This window comes from Pezoporus flaviventris, unplaced genomic scaffold, assembly GCF_033815535.1.
Source record: "Pezoporus flaviventris isolate CSIRO_AGI_PZ_B2104156 unplaced genomic scaffold, CSIRO_AGI_Pfla_v1 ptg000063l, whole genome shotgun sequence".
In the NCBI taxonomy this organism is placed as follows: Eukaryota; Metazoa; Chordata; class Aves; order Psittaciformes; family Psittacidae; genus Pezoporus; species Pezoporus flaviventris.
The window spans coordinates 9,394,584-9,407,995 of NW_026892611.1; the positions used below are offsets into that span (position 1 = coordinate 9,394,584).

The window sequence follows — 13,412 nt, forward strand, 5'->3', positions numbered from 1 at the left end:
GTGTCTTGCTGACTGTTGTGTGCACACGGGTGTGTAAAGGGTGAGCAGCATTGACTTGAGGCTTTAACTGTTTATAGTTCTTTAAGCATTGTGCAAACCCCCCCGTGTTCAGTGTGTTATTGTTATCCCTTCCTGCTTTCCTTGGTTCTGTAGTTCTGCTTTACCTCTGCCCCAGCAAGATGACCAAGTATCTGAACAGTGCTGTGTTCTTCTGGACTTGGGGAGGGAGGAGCTGCTGGGAAGGGTTAGATAGGCGGCTTGGGCTTCCGATTGCACTGAGTTCTTGAGCACAAGCAGGAGCTAAGACTGAAATGTGTGCTTACTGTACGTGTGGGTATTAAACTTTGCATCCGTTGTGTTGGACTGAAAGTATAATAGAGTTCCTTCTGCAACCGCAAGCCCTGTGTGTAACCACAGCGATCTGGGCCCTAGTTTGTAATGAGTTAACAGTGTCAGACCTTTATCTGTGTTCTGATGTGGCAGTTGTTGGTGTGTCACGTCTGTTGAAATGGGGAAGAAAATGATTTAAAGGAAATTATGTCTAGAGAGCGAAAAGTCACAATGACTTTCATTGTTGGCTGAAGTATGGTATTTGCTCTTTTCCCATGGTACCTTTTGAGCAAGTTTCTTTACACTGTGGATGGACTTCTATATTCTGGAGTTTTAGTTATATAGAAAATGTGTAGACCTAACACAGTAGAGAGTGCTGATATTATGCTGCTGCTTTTCCCTTAAAAGCAAAATTGTTCTGAAGTCTGCAGTAAACATGTACATCCTTATTCTGCCTGTAGCAGTGTGGACAGTGGAGCTGGTATCTAACGTACTGCATCTAAAGGAAAGAGAATATGGGAGAAGAGCCAGTTGCAGGAACAGTCATAGCAACAGTTTCACAAAGTATCTGTGCTTCAGAATAAAACAACTACATAATTGTACCAGCTTCCAAAGCGCAGCAGGCAGCCTCCAGTCTGGCATTCTGCTGTGGGTGACACTGCTCTTGGGACAGCCCTGGCATGTTGCAATAAGAAGTTTGCAGAATGTTCTGAGCTTTTCTGAGTGTTGGCATCATCTATTGCAGTCTGAAGCCTGGTCTTTAGGGTCCTCTAAGCCTGTTGGGCAGTGTGAAAGAGATGGTTCTACACTGCGTCACTGTCTAATGTAGCATGTGCACATTAATTTACACATCGCCCTACCCCACAAGGCTTCAGGCTACTATCAAAAAGGTTTAGAACAAACTTACCCTCTAGACTACTATTACTGTAACACGTAGTGACAATTTAACATGAAGGACCTCCTTCCAAGCTGGAAGATAAAACACATCTACTAATGGCTGTTCTGGTACTGTGAGTAAAAGAAATAGCTTTAGGCAAAGTTCAGTTGATGTAGTACCTATCTAACATATTCCACCTTGCTGCTGTAGTGTGAATTCTGTACTGTTTTGGAGTATGTTGGGTATCCTCACAGTAGTACTTTCTACAATGCCTGAATGCTGTGAACTCTCAGAATTTCTCAGCCAGCTGCGTATGTTCTGTTCCACAAGGGAAACTAATATATATATATAAAATATATATATATATAATATATATGTATGTATATATATATAGTGCTCTTTGGTAATCCTGCAGACAGCCTGCTGTGATCTGAGTAGTGTAACTGTTAGGGGAGTATAACTGGAGACCCTCATTTCCGTTGGAGGGATGTGATGTTCATTTATAGTAACTTGGATTTAAGTCCTCAGCATTGACTTGTATCATTTAATACATGTAATGCTTTTTTTTTGCCATAACCAGATACCTCAGTCAGGATCTCTAACTTCAGCTCCTTGAAACTCCGAATAATCATTTTACTACCTGGAAAGAAGAAGCCTACAGACATGGTTAAAGCATAGGAAACTAGTGTTTCTGATCTGCTTTGTAGCACAGTAACTACTTCAGGTGGACTAGAAATTGCTTTAGACTTGCAAGACTTGAGTCAGGCATAAATATTACTTAAACAGAAGTTTAATGAACAAGTTCAGCATAGTACTCAGCCACTATACCTTTTGATGTCATTCTAGAAAGAGAGTATGTGATTTTATTACAGGAGGAAGACAGCTTGATTCATTTGCAATCTTCCAGTATCTTTCTCTAAGAACAAATGCAGCTGATTTGGGCTGTCTTTGGCGGGTAAATATTCCTTTTTTGTTCCCCAAAACACGTGTGGTCCCTGTAGAGAAGTTATAAAATTAAGCAAGTGTACATAAAATACTCTTATCCCCTACTGTGAACTGTTACAGTGTATGTACTAAATCAGGTTAAATGGAAGAGATGTATGCACTTTCTTCCACACAGTCAGGTACAACAGGGAACCTGGCAGATGTAACTTGTGTTATCTTGGCAAGAGTAATGGTGTAACTGAGCAATGCAGCTGCAGTTTATTGTAGTTACAACTGGTAAGTCGATGACAGTTAATTCAGGTGTACCCATTAACTTGATCAGTGTTGTATTTACAGCAGATACTCCTTCTGCCATTGGTTCCACCTTGAATTTGACAGTGAAAATGTTGAGTGCTGTTTGACTGTGCTGTCTTTAGTAGTGTTTGTGTCCTTTTTGCCTCTTTTTTTCATGGGAAACTAGAAAATACAACTGCAACATGCAGAAAGCCTGGAACTGCCTATGTGTATGTGAACTTGTCTGTGTTTTCTCCACCCTGTTTGAAACAGCACTTTTCTAATTGCTGCTCTGTGCTGATTGAGCTTTCTAATATCTACATTGGTGCTCTACAGGTTGTTATGAATGGCGTTTCTCTGCCTGAAATTAACACTGACTGTTCACCACCCTAACTCAGTGCAGGTGGCATATGCATAACTAGTTCCTTCTTACTAGGTCTCCTTCTGAGCTGTAATTGTTTAATTTCTCTGTGTCTGCACTGTAATGCCCCATACTTTGTGAATGCACATTAATAGTGGGATGGAGAATCATGATAGACAGTTGTCTACCAGAATGGCATCTGGTCCTCTAGTGCTAAACCTCTACCAAGTTAATAATACATTATTTAAGGTGCTCTGTTACCAAGGGCAGTTGTAGATGAAATATGAAGCAAGTGAGGCATATCCCTAACAGCTGACTGAAGTTCTGAATTGAGGATAGCCAAGAAATAGCAGTAATCTGGGTCTGCTCACAAGCTTCCTTGGCATTCTGCCCTAGCATGTTGTCTCTTGTTTTGGGGAGCATCTCTGCAGAGGGAACACCTAAGAGCTTGAGATGTGGAGGGAGGATGCATTAAGTACAGGCAGGACCTTCCCTCTTGGCTTTGTCACAGAAACCAGCTTGATAAGCAGAGGGCCCTTTTGTCCTACCCTACAGCACAATATTCTTTGTGTGTCATAAACCATTTTAAGCTTGCATGGAGGCTGGAGAGTTGGTTAGAATATAAATACAAGCTTACCTTGATTGGTCATGAAGTCTGCAAAGTTCCAGATGAGCTCCCCAATCACATACTCTTTCCTCTTCTTGTCAAAAACTGAATGGTACTCCCTTAGCATTGCTTTCTGGTACTCCTCACTGAACATCAGAGGTGGATCCTACAGCCAGGGAAAAGAGGTGGCCTTGAATGAAGTGACAGTTAATCTCAGCAAAAGCTCTGTATGTTTACTCCCTGTTTGTTTGGGACCTGCTTCCTCAAGACAACCTTAACAACTGCTTGGCCTTTCCATTGCAGCTGCATTAACTGTGACAATTAGCAACTACTGAAATCACTAGGGGAAGCACAGTACAAACATAATGTCAGGGATGCCTGGGGGGGAAGTTGTGGTTTTACTTGGTGCTTTGTGATAGGTGTAGGAGTGCCACCCCTTCACAGTGGGACAGCCTCATGAAGTGAATGTCCACTCTCCAGTGTCCTGTTTTCCAAGTAAGCATTTTCTGTGAATGCTGAAGTGCAGATTTTGGTGCTCAGTGCTTTTAGTCAAAGCTAAAAACTTTTCTCTAGGTAGAATCTAATCTTTGCTAGTAGCACAGTGGAGCAGTGATTTCAGTGGAGCAGGATTACAATCCTGGAGTCTTTCAAACGCTTGTGAACTCTCAAAGCTAAGTCAGGCTCAGTGGTACCCACCTCTTCTAATTAAACTTTGCTGCCCCTGTAAGAAGAGCAGTGCTTTTTTCCATCTTGAGCATCTATAACACTTACACTGTGAAGTCCAGGGACTGAGTCTGCTCCATATTCACTCTGGATAATGGGTTTTTGGTAGGTTTTATACCAGTTCTCAAACTGTGCTGTGAGTTGTAGTGGAATAACCTCCAGATGGCCTGGGTCATGATACCAGGAGAAGTAGCTATTTACACAAATGACATCCACATAAGGAGCCTATAAAAAAGAAAAGGGTGAGAGTGTTTTATCACAGAGCTCAAAGTAGACAACCTTCACTTGTAAAGCTAAATCCTCCTTTTGGTTCATTTAGTGGAATCCAGTTTTATTACATGTAGAATAAAGTCTTCCCCCCATCACTCAGGCCTTCTCGACATAAAACCTTTCCCTGGAAAAAAGCAGTTATTAAATTTAATAATAGCATACTAATTTGGCATTTTTCTTACAGCACAGCAAAAAGTTAGACAAGATCAACCCATTTCATCCTCAGGTTTGTTAGAAGTTTTTGAGTTTCCAAGATGTCTCTGGCTTGCTGGTACATTTAGATGTACTTCTTGAGTATTGGAATGTGATTATCAAGTTAGTGGTCAAATATTTTGACTAGCAACTAAATCTGTGCATCAATGGTGCAATACTAGGACTAAGCATTCTGCAAGTTATATGCCATTTCTACCACATGGACAGTACGATAAAAAGGGCACGAAGCCCACTAAAGATAAAGTGATGTTGTATGTAACTTGTTCAATGTTCTCTTAACATGTTTTGTAATAAAAGCAAAAAAGTTCTAATATCACATCAGTGTATGAGATCTATTCTTTGCTTTTGTTTTCCTGTGTCCTTAAGCTATTCAGAACACGGTCCTGGGGATGGGATGTCAGGAATTGGCACGTGTGTGCCTGATGCAGCAGCAATATCCAAGAGCAGATCCCTGCTGGGCTCCTTCAATACTAAGGCCACCAGGTTTTATCCTGGGGTGGGGAGGAAGAGAGCTCTTGGCTCTACAGGAGGCCATGTCAGGACAGCCTGAAAGAAATACAGTGTGTAACCTGTAGCAGGGATGTGGTGGAATCACATCCCTACAGACTTGCCTGCTAGAAGCGTTCATTGTACAGTAGTGACAAGTAGTATAAAGCCATCTTAAAAATGACATGGGAATGACCCCAGAAACAAACTGATGAGTGTTAAAGATCCTTGGTTCATGTTGTGGCCAGCTTAAGGCACAGACATCCAAGAAAAGTGCCTTTTGGATATTTATACAGCTCTAAGACTTTTATAATGAAGCTGGAAGAGCTTATAGATCATTCAATGTTAATAGATATCTGCCAAAGAAGATCTAGAGCAGTTTAAAGCAGGAATTAAGGCAAAGCTGCCTTCCTTTAGGCTTCCACAAGGCCTGTTAAGCATTTTAAAGAGGTTTAAGCTTTGGTTTAATTGCAAGTGAATGCAATAAATGGAATAGCAAAGCATGACAATGTTAATGGAATCCAGGGGTCTGATCATGCACACTTCACTCAAGACAAAGATCTGTTCTTTCTTACAGATTTCTTTTTCCCCAGCTGGACTACACCTACAGGATAAGGTGCTTTATACTAGAAACAAAAAATGTAAGTTCTCATCTGCCTCTCCCTATTAAGTATCTCCAGTAAACTTGGGGAGGAAGGGGGGGAAAGGAGAGTAATAGAAATGACAAGAGGAGGAAATTTAATACATCAATTAAAAAAAAGGCTAGAAAATAAAGGGAACTTACACCATGATCGAGAGCGTAATGAGCTTCTGTCACATAGGTTACTGGTCTGGAGGGATCGAGAGCTTTAGTGTGAGCTATCACTGTCCTGTTTGCAAACAGTAAAGCAAGAGTTCAGCAACAGCATGGAGAAGCACAGCCCCATTTCCCCAAGCTCTCTGTCCTTCCACTCTCACAGATGTTTGGAGCTGGGTCTGACTTAGCAGACAGAGTATTGTTAATTCAATACCAGAGGATACTTAGTGATCATCTATCAAGTGCCTGTAATGTAGCCCATTCTATAGGAGCATAAACCTCATGTCACAAAGCTGGCTGCCATCCCACCTGAAAAAAGACCAGAGTGGAAGTGTACCAGGCACGGGTAGCTCTGGAGTTGGAGATGGGACAGTGAGTTTGAAGACAAAACCGTAAGAAGGGTAATGGGAAGATCCTCAACAGCTCTGCTCCTGCTAAAGCACAAGGCCACAGCAGACACAGCAGTTAAAGGTTGGCAGCCTTTGAGGAAACCCTGAGTGAGGGAAATAGAGGAATGGGGAGATGACAATGAATGGGAGGGTCAAGCTCTGCTGCTGCCTTGCTATTGCAGGAGGGTGGTGTGTCATTGCGAAGAATGAAACTTCATGGTTACTTCTTAAAGCACTTAACACTACTAGGGACAGTCTGCTGTCCCATTAGAGAGGTGACTCTTGGCTAGCCAAAGCTTAAATCTCTGCAAAGGGGGGAGGAGGAGGAGGAGGGAAAAGCTGTAGGGACTCAATGCAGTGGCTTTGAAGGGGGTATCATGATCCCCAGCAGAACAAATAACCAGCACTAACTGAAGAACCTTTAGAATTAAAGGCTAATTATTTTACAGCTCTTCTGTAATCCTCTAAGAATTCAGCACATGTCTTCCACTGGTATTAAGGAATATGCTGTTCCCAGCAGGTTTGCTTTAGCTTAAACCAAATGGACCCTTCTTAATTCTGCAGAGCCTTACGTTTTCCACAGCAGCAGGCTGACTGTTATGTCGTGCTGAACATCAGTTCAGCACATGCAGCAGTTACACTGTCAACTTGTGGGTACTGCTTCGGGGTTGCCAAGAAATGCTTGTCCTCTCTTTACTACTTCTCTGTGCCACCCCAAAGGAAGAAGATGCACCATGTGCCAAGAGCCAAGCCTCACCTCTCTGTACAAGCAGATGCACTTACTTAAAGTAATACGCTGCTGGGGCCAGCTCTGACGCTGGCTCGTTGGCTACTGACCACATCACAACGGATGGCCTGTTCTTATCCCTGCGGATCAGCTCCTCCATCACAACCAGATGATGCTGCAAGGACTTGTTCCCAAAGCTCTCACTGAAAGACAAAAGGAAGCAAGACCTGGTGAGGTGAGGCTGCAAAATCCATCCCTTCCGCCCTTCCCTGTGGAAACTCGAGCTCCTGGGATGTACAAGCACAACCGAGCCTTGATGTTGGGTATGGCTTCTGCCCTATCTCCCCAAAGCCCGTTGCACGGTTCAGGGCCGTGGTTTGGGCTCATTCATGCAGGTGACGTGCTGGCCGTGTGGCAGAACGCCCTCCGCTTGCCCAACCCCACCGGGCACACGTGGCACAAGGGGCTGATTGCTACACAGAGCAAAGTACTTCCATTATCAGGCCAACGGGCGCTGTGGGACGGGAGGGGGGTGCTTTTGAAGGCACACACACAACCAACCAAGGGGAAGGGTCTCCGGAGCACACTCTTACGGCAGTTTAATGCCCACGGCCGGGCACTCGTCGATGACCACGATGCCGTAGGCATCGCACAGGTCCATGATCTCCTCGGCGTAGGGGTAGTGGCTGGTGCGGAAGGAGTTTGCCCCCAGCCAGCGCAGCAGGTTGAAGTCCTTCACAACCAGCGGCCAGTCCAGCCCTTTGCCACGGATCTGCGGGAGGGAGAGAAGACATCGCGGCCCATCGCACTGCTGCTGCCGTGTCCGCCAGGCCCCGCTGCTCGCTCCCAGAGCGCCTCCAGCGCCGGGTGCCGTTTGCAGCTGCCCGCCCCGCCGGCTCCTTCCCTCCCCGCCGCGGGTCTCACCCCTGAGGCGGGCCCGGCAGGGCGGGAAGAGCGCTCCTGAGGGGAGCGGCGAGGGCGGGAGCGGAGCCTCCGGCGCTGCTGTGGCGCCATCCCGTGGCCGGGCCGCGCCTCGCAGCCCCTTGCTCCCGCCGTTATCCCGGCGCTCCAGCCATGGGGAACCGCTGCTCGTGACTGGAAGCCGTGGCCGGGACCTGGTTTCGCTTCCCTGCCAGCGCAGAGCGGTGTCACAGCCATGGCGTCGCCTCACCCACGGCCTGCGCGCAGGCTGTGAGGACGCGGCCCCTTTGAGCAGCCAGGGGAGGCGAGGGCGGCCGCCGGCTCAGCAGCACGACGCGAGGTGCCCACGGCCCACACTTACATCGGCGTCTTCGTGCTTGTTCACGCCGTGGAAGTAGAAGGGCCGGCCGTTGATGAGGAACCGCGTGCCGGTGACGTGCACCGTGCGGATGCCGACCGGGAGCGGGTACACGTCCTCCAGCATCGCCCCGTTCACCTGCGCCTGCATTTTCACCTGGAGTTCAGAGGAGACGACACAAGTGACGTGGTGGGCTCCGCAGGGATGCCCCGTCCTCCCTGCCCTTCACTATCAGCGCTACCTCGACCTCCCGTCCTTTCCTTTCTCCCATCCTGCTCCTCGCTGCTGCTTCAGCCACCTCTTGTGGTCCTCAGCGATGGAGCAAGGTCTGACTAAACAGACAACAGAAATCCAACCTGGGGAAGCTGAAGGATGAACCCTGGATGATCCTCCTGGGGCTTGTTCACTCCAAGAGATTCAGTTCCTTTTCCCCTTACCCATCTGGCCTGTTTTGTCCCCCAAGGCAAGGCAGCAGCAGCACTAGGGCAGCACTGCAGCTCCTCTGTCCTCACACTTTGACGCCAGGCAGTGACTGAAGTGTCATCTGCTCACAAGAGATACGGACCTGAGCCCCTGGAAACTCATCTGCCCCAGTTCCTGTACCTCAATGTCACTACTGATCCTTGTGCTGTTGAAACTGAACTCTTGTCTTGCAGAGCGGAAAGAAAGCTCATTGCATGGCAAAGCATGGGGAAGAGGTCAGCAGCCTGCTCCTCACACACTCAGCTTTCACAGTATCTCAAGCATCCCTGTTGCAATGAATGGACTGGGCCCTAAATGTGAAGGGCAAGTATCTCAGAGTGCACACATGCCCTTCTCACCAACAGACCTTTCACTTCAGCATCCAGAAGCTGGCAGAGCTTGATTTGATTACTGCATAATCAGCAACGCCACTCTGGCTACATGAACAGCACCCGTGTGAGAAGATGGGTGCAGAAGATGGGCCACGTGGCAGTTTTTAACCCTATGAGGCAGTCAGAGTGAATGCACGTGGAAAGGAGGACACATCACGTTACCTCTAAGGAGTAGCGGTATCCAGGGGTCTCGTGCATCAGGTAAGGCCACCAAAGGTTTGGGTTCAGGACTTTTAGCTCTCCAGCTGGCCCATCGCCTGTAGCAACCACTTTCCCCTCTTGGTCATATAAACTCAGGGATAAGGAATAGAGGGTGCTGCCAACAACAGACACCTGATACTGCACCATTGCTGGTTCAAAGGAAACAAAAGACAATCAGAAACTGCCATAAAAGGAAAAATACATGCAGCAAATGTTGGAGGGGTTTCACACAGAGCAGCATTAAAAGAGGGAGGTGCAGAGCAACAACAGAGTGACATGAATTGGCTGTAAAGTCTCAAGACTGTCTGTCTTGAGGTCCCCAATCCAGCAAGATTTGTGTATCACACAATTCTGTCAGTGATAATCCTGCTTTAACAGCAGGAAGCCTGCCCCTACAGAGAAATTCCACTTCAAGAAACACCCGACCATCCTTTCACTTTAACAGTTGTCTCTTGCAAGTAATTCTTTTCTTACTGTTTCTGAACTCTTTACCATATCCTTGCAGCTGCTGAGCTGTGCAATGGATGACCTCAGCTTCAAGAGAAAGCCACTATGAAACAAACTGAATCGAACTTTTGCAGGGTATTTTCTTCTGCTGCCCCTGTCATGTCCATTTGGAGCCTCAGGTAGCTGCTGTAATTGTTTTGGACCTACCAACACTGTCTGATGAAGTAGTTGTCACAGTAATATCATCTATGTAGACAGAAGGAGTGGTGTAAAGCACAACTGGGCGATGGATTCCAGCGTAATTAAAGAAATCAAACCTGGTGTTCTGTACAAAATAGTTCTTGGGATACCTGAGTGAGGAAGACAGGAGAAATGGCTACATTATGTTTCATTACAGGAACTGAAGGCAGCCTATGGATGCTAGCAATGTAAATTGTCATGTAATAACAAATGCTAGCTGGTAAAATAGTCTTTACAGCAGGATGGATCTATCTTTCAGTAGTGCTGCTGCTGCACTGAAGGGGACTCCCAGGTAACAAGTATCCAATGCACTGAACAAGTTTGGTCCTTCAGGATAGCTGGTACTTGTATATTCCAGCTGAATTCAAGCTTCTCAAATCTGCCATTTATTCAACTTGGCAAATCACTTTATCTCAGTTCCTTGTGTATAAAACAGGTGCAAAAACTCACTGCAGATTCCTCGTAACAGCAAAGCTTTAAACGCCTCCCTGCTCAACTGATGAATTTCGGCATAAATACAATCCCATGCTTTCCTAAGGTGCTTGGAAGGTCTTGTGAACCAGCAGCTGAATCAAGTCCCATTCTCTCAGTCCTGGGATAAGCTCAGCAGTACAGTAAGTAACTCACCTTGTTGTGTCATTCATGTACAGAATTGACCCTGGAGGCAGAGTATGGGGTGTGAGAGTGTTGTTGAGTGCAACAGTGATGCGGCAGGGGATCCCTGGGCTATCCTGGATGATGCTGCTTATATCTGCTTCAAAAGGGAGGTGGCCCCCTTCATGCTCCACCACTTGCACTCCATTGACCCACTGCAAGAGAAGACACCCATGAGCCCAAGAAGCAGGTTATTGGGTTTTTGTGGCAAGTGTAGAAGGGCAAAGGGAAGGAGCCCAGCAAAAGGCAGTTGGGATTCCCAGTAACACTGAACCTTGTTCTGGGCTCATACTCCTTAAGGGATCAGTTTAGCAGCCCTTCGTTTGGTGGGTGCTAGGCCTGGGTCATGTACAAGCAAGGGTCACTGAGATGACAGTGGCTGATCCTGTAGCAAGGAAATAGTTTAATTACTACTCCTGATACTGGAGAATCAGAGAAGAGGGACGTGGAAACAGGGCCAAGTTCTCAGCTGGAGGAAAACAGGCCAGAGTTAAGATATAAAATCTAGGCAGAGGTGTAGCTGCTGAACAAGCCATGAGACAGGTTTTAGTGCAGCATAATTCTGGAAACACAGGGACCATCTCCCATGCAACGTACCACAATGGAGTAGTAATGGGCACTGCCGAAGCGGAGCACCACCCTGGTGTTGAGGTCGTCCTGAAGCCAGCGGAGAGGGAGCAGCACCTCTTTCTCATACCAAACCCAGCCAATGTAGTTCTCCAAGCTGGGGTCTTGAGTGATATCGTTGAAGCTGGCAGGCACTGGCATGTCAATCACAGGGCCAGTCTGGCAGGAATGGAACAGAAAGGGAGGAAACAGATCAGTTAAAGAAATTTTACCCCTTGGGTGTCCAACCTGTACTGCTGCAGGTGTCCCCTTCCACTGACAGCCTTACAATCCCTTTGTCCAGTGGAAATACTTGGGAAGACCTGTTTAGAAACTGGTGTGCTCTGTCACAGGTCCTATACAAGTCCTACTTAGTACCAGGCCCAGGTACCTGCTTGTTCCTAAAGGAAGAAGCTGCTCATATCTCTTCCCCTGATGATATATAATGAAATGCTTTCATTAATGACTCTGGTATTGCAGAATCAGAGAAGTGAGGGGAAAAAGAACACCCAGGTCACTGTTTCAGCTTGAAACTTGGCACAAGCAGTAGTTTCTCTTGCACAGCTCTGGGTGTTTGGTGAGCAAGGCTGGTAGCGTGGTCCAGGTCACTGGTGTAGGTTGCTGCTTGTTGGGCTAAGAGTTGTTGTAGAAGGGTGACAAGAGGATATTGTGAGTCAGATTCCCCATGGAAGGTTTGTGGAGACTGGTATGAGTCCAGCCTTTCTCATTCCCTGAAAGCAAAATAGATTCCTTGGGATTACAATGGAGTGAATTCACTCATTATACTTCATGTAAGGATCACAGGCAGGCAGTGTTGGAATACATTTAACATTGAGGTAACCAGATGCTATTGTGACATAGAGCTGTTAATTTTTAGCACCTGCTGTGCTCATGATGTTGCACAGAAGAGTGCTGCTGCAGCAGCTTCCCCTTTCCTCAGGAAGCCCTTCCATGGAGAACAGAACAAGGAAGGTCTGGTTGCCCAGGGGTGAGCATCATGTGTGCAGCTGACTCAGCACTGAACCGTACCAGCGCTGCAGAGAAACTCAGCGCCCTTATCAGCCATCAGAAAATCCTAGCAGGAGAATCCCTGGATGGTGAAGTGGATTTTCCTGTATGATACAGGAAATCCTTTGACTGGAATGGCCATAATGTGCATCTCCTTCAGGGAGAGTCTCTGCTGTCTCAGGCAGGTTGACCGTACATGGCTAAGCCTCCCTCTGGGGCAGGGTCACAGTAAAGGATCCCTCTCCTCTGGCTGCCTCGTTTCACTGTGCTTCCAGCAGCACAGTGCCTTTCAGCTCCTCTTTCCACCACTGGGTAAAAAGGCTGGCCAAAGGGCTAAAAGAGAAATGATGGACATGCACATTTTACACATAGACTACTTATTCCTTTTAGGTCATGGTGTTAATTCCATACCTGATTTCAGTTACACTGGAATTGTTATCAGCACTCGGGTACTTTGGAATAAAATCACTCGAGTGCCCTTTCCAGGCGTTTTTGTTTATCCGATGCTGTTGATCATAGATAAACGTTGTGCAAGGCAGCGCTAAGGGTGCCTATAGTTCATTCAAATGCTTTCTGGCCTCTGAGCCGAAGCGGGGTAATCAGAGGCGGTCGGTTATTAGCAGGTCTATGAAGAGAACCCTCTGCACAGCGGCAAGGCGCCCGCACAGAGCAGCCGCTCCGCAGGTCCGCTGGGGAGGGAAAGAGGAACCGGCGCTCCCGGCGGAGCAGCTGGCCCTGCCCTGCGGATTGCCCCGGGGCAGCCCCCGCCCGCACCCCGCGGTACCTGCCGGAGCGGCTGCCGGTACCAGCGCTGCACGAAGCCGGCGTCCCTGCTCGGCGAGAGGTCGGCGCGGAAGCTCCAGAGGCCGCCGAGCTCCTTCCGCTCGCGGGACGGGGTGTCCCGGGGGTACAACATGCCGCGGGGCAGCGCGGCCGCCCGCCACACCGCCAGCAGCAGCAGCAGGCGGCGGCAGCCCCCCGCTAGCCCGGCTCCAGCACCACCGCCGCACGCTGCTGCAGCCGCCGCCATCTCCGCTATGGGCAGGGCCCGGCCGCGGGGCGGTACCAGCGGATGCAGGCGGGCCTGCTGAGGAGCCCGAGCGCATCCCCCGAGCCGTCGGTCGGG

General features: G+C 47.7%; 1 protein-coding gene across 1 annotated transcript; it reads right to left on the minus strand.

Annotated features, from left to right (window-relative positions):
- Positions 1-1,979: 1,979 nt before the first annotated feature.
- GUSB (glucuronidase beta) lies at positions 1,980-13,325 on the minus strand. The gene is made up of 12 exons (XM_061470493.1): positions 13,071-13,325; positions 11,270-11,458; positions 10,646-10,827; positions 9,986-10,128; positions 9,293-9,480; positions 8,280-8,432; positions 7,591-7,769; positions 7,054-7,200; positions 5,870-5,954; positions 4,165-4,341; positions 3,424-3,559; positions 1,980-2,202 (listed from the first exon to the last, which is right to left on the minus strand). Exons 1-12 carry the CDS (start codon positions 13,314-13,316, stop codon positions 2,045-2,047), a joined length of 1,983 nt encoding a protein of 660 aa, XP_061326477.1. The 5' UTR covers positions 13,317-13,325; the 3' UTR covers positions 1,980-2,044.
- Positions 13,326-13,412: the final 87 nt, after the last annotated feature.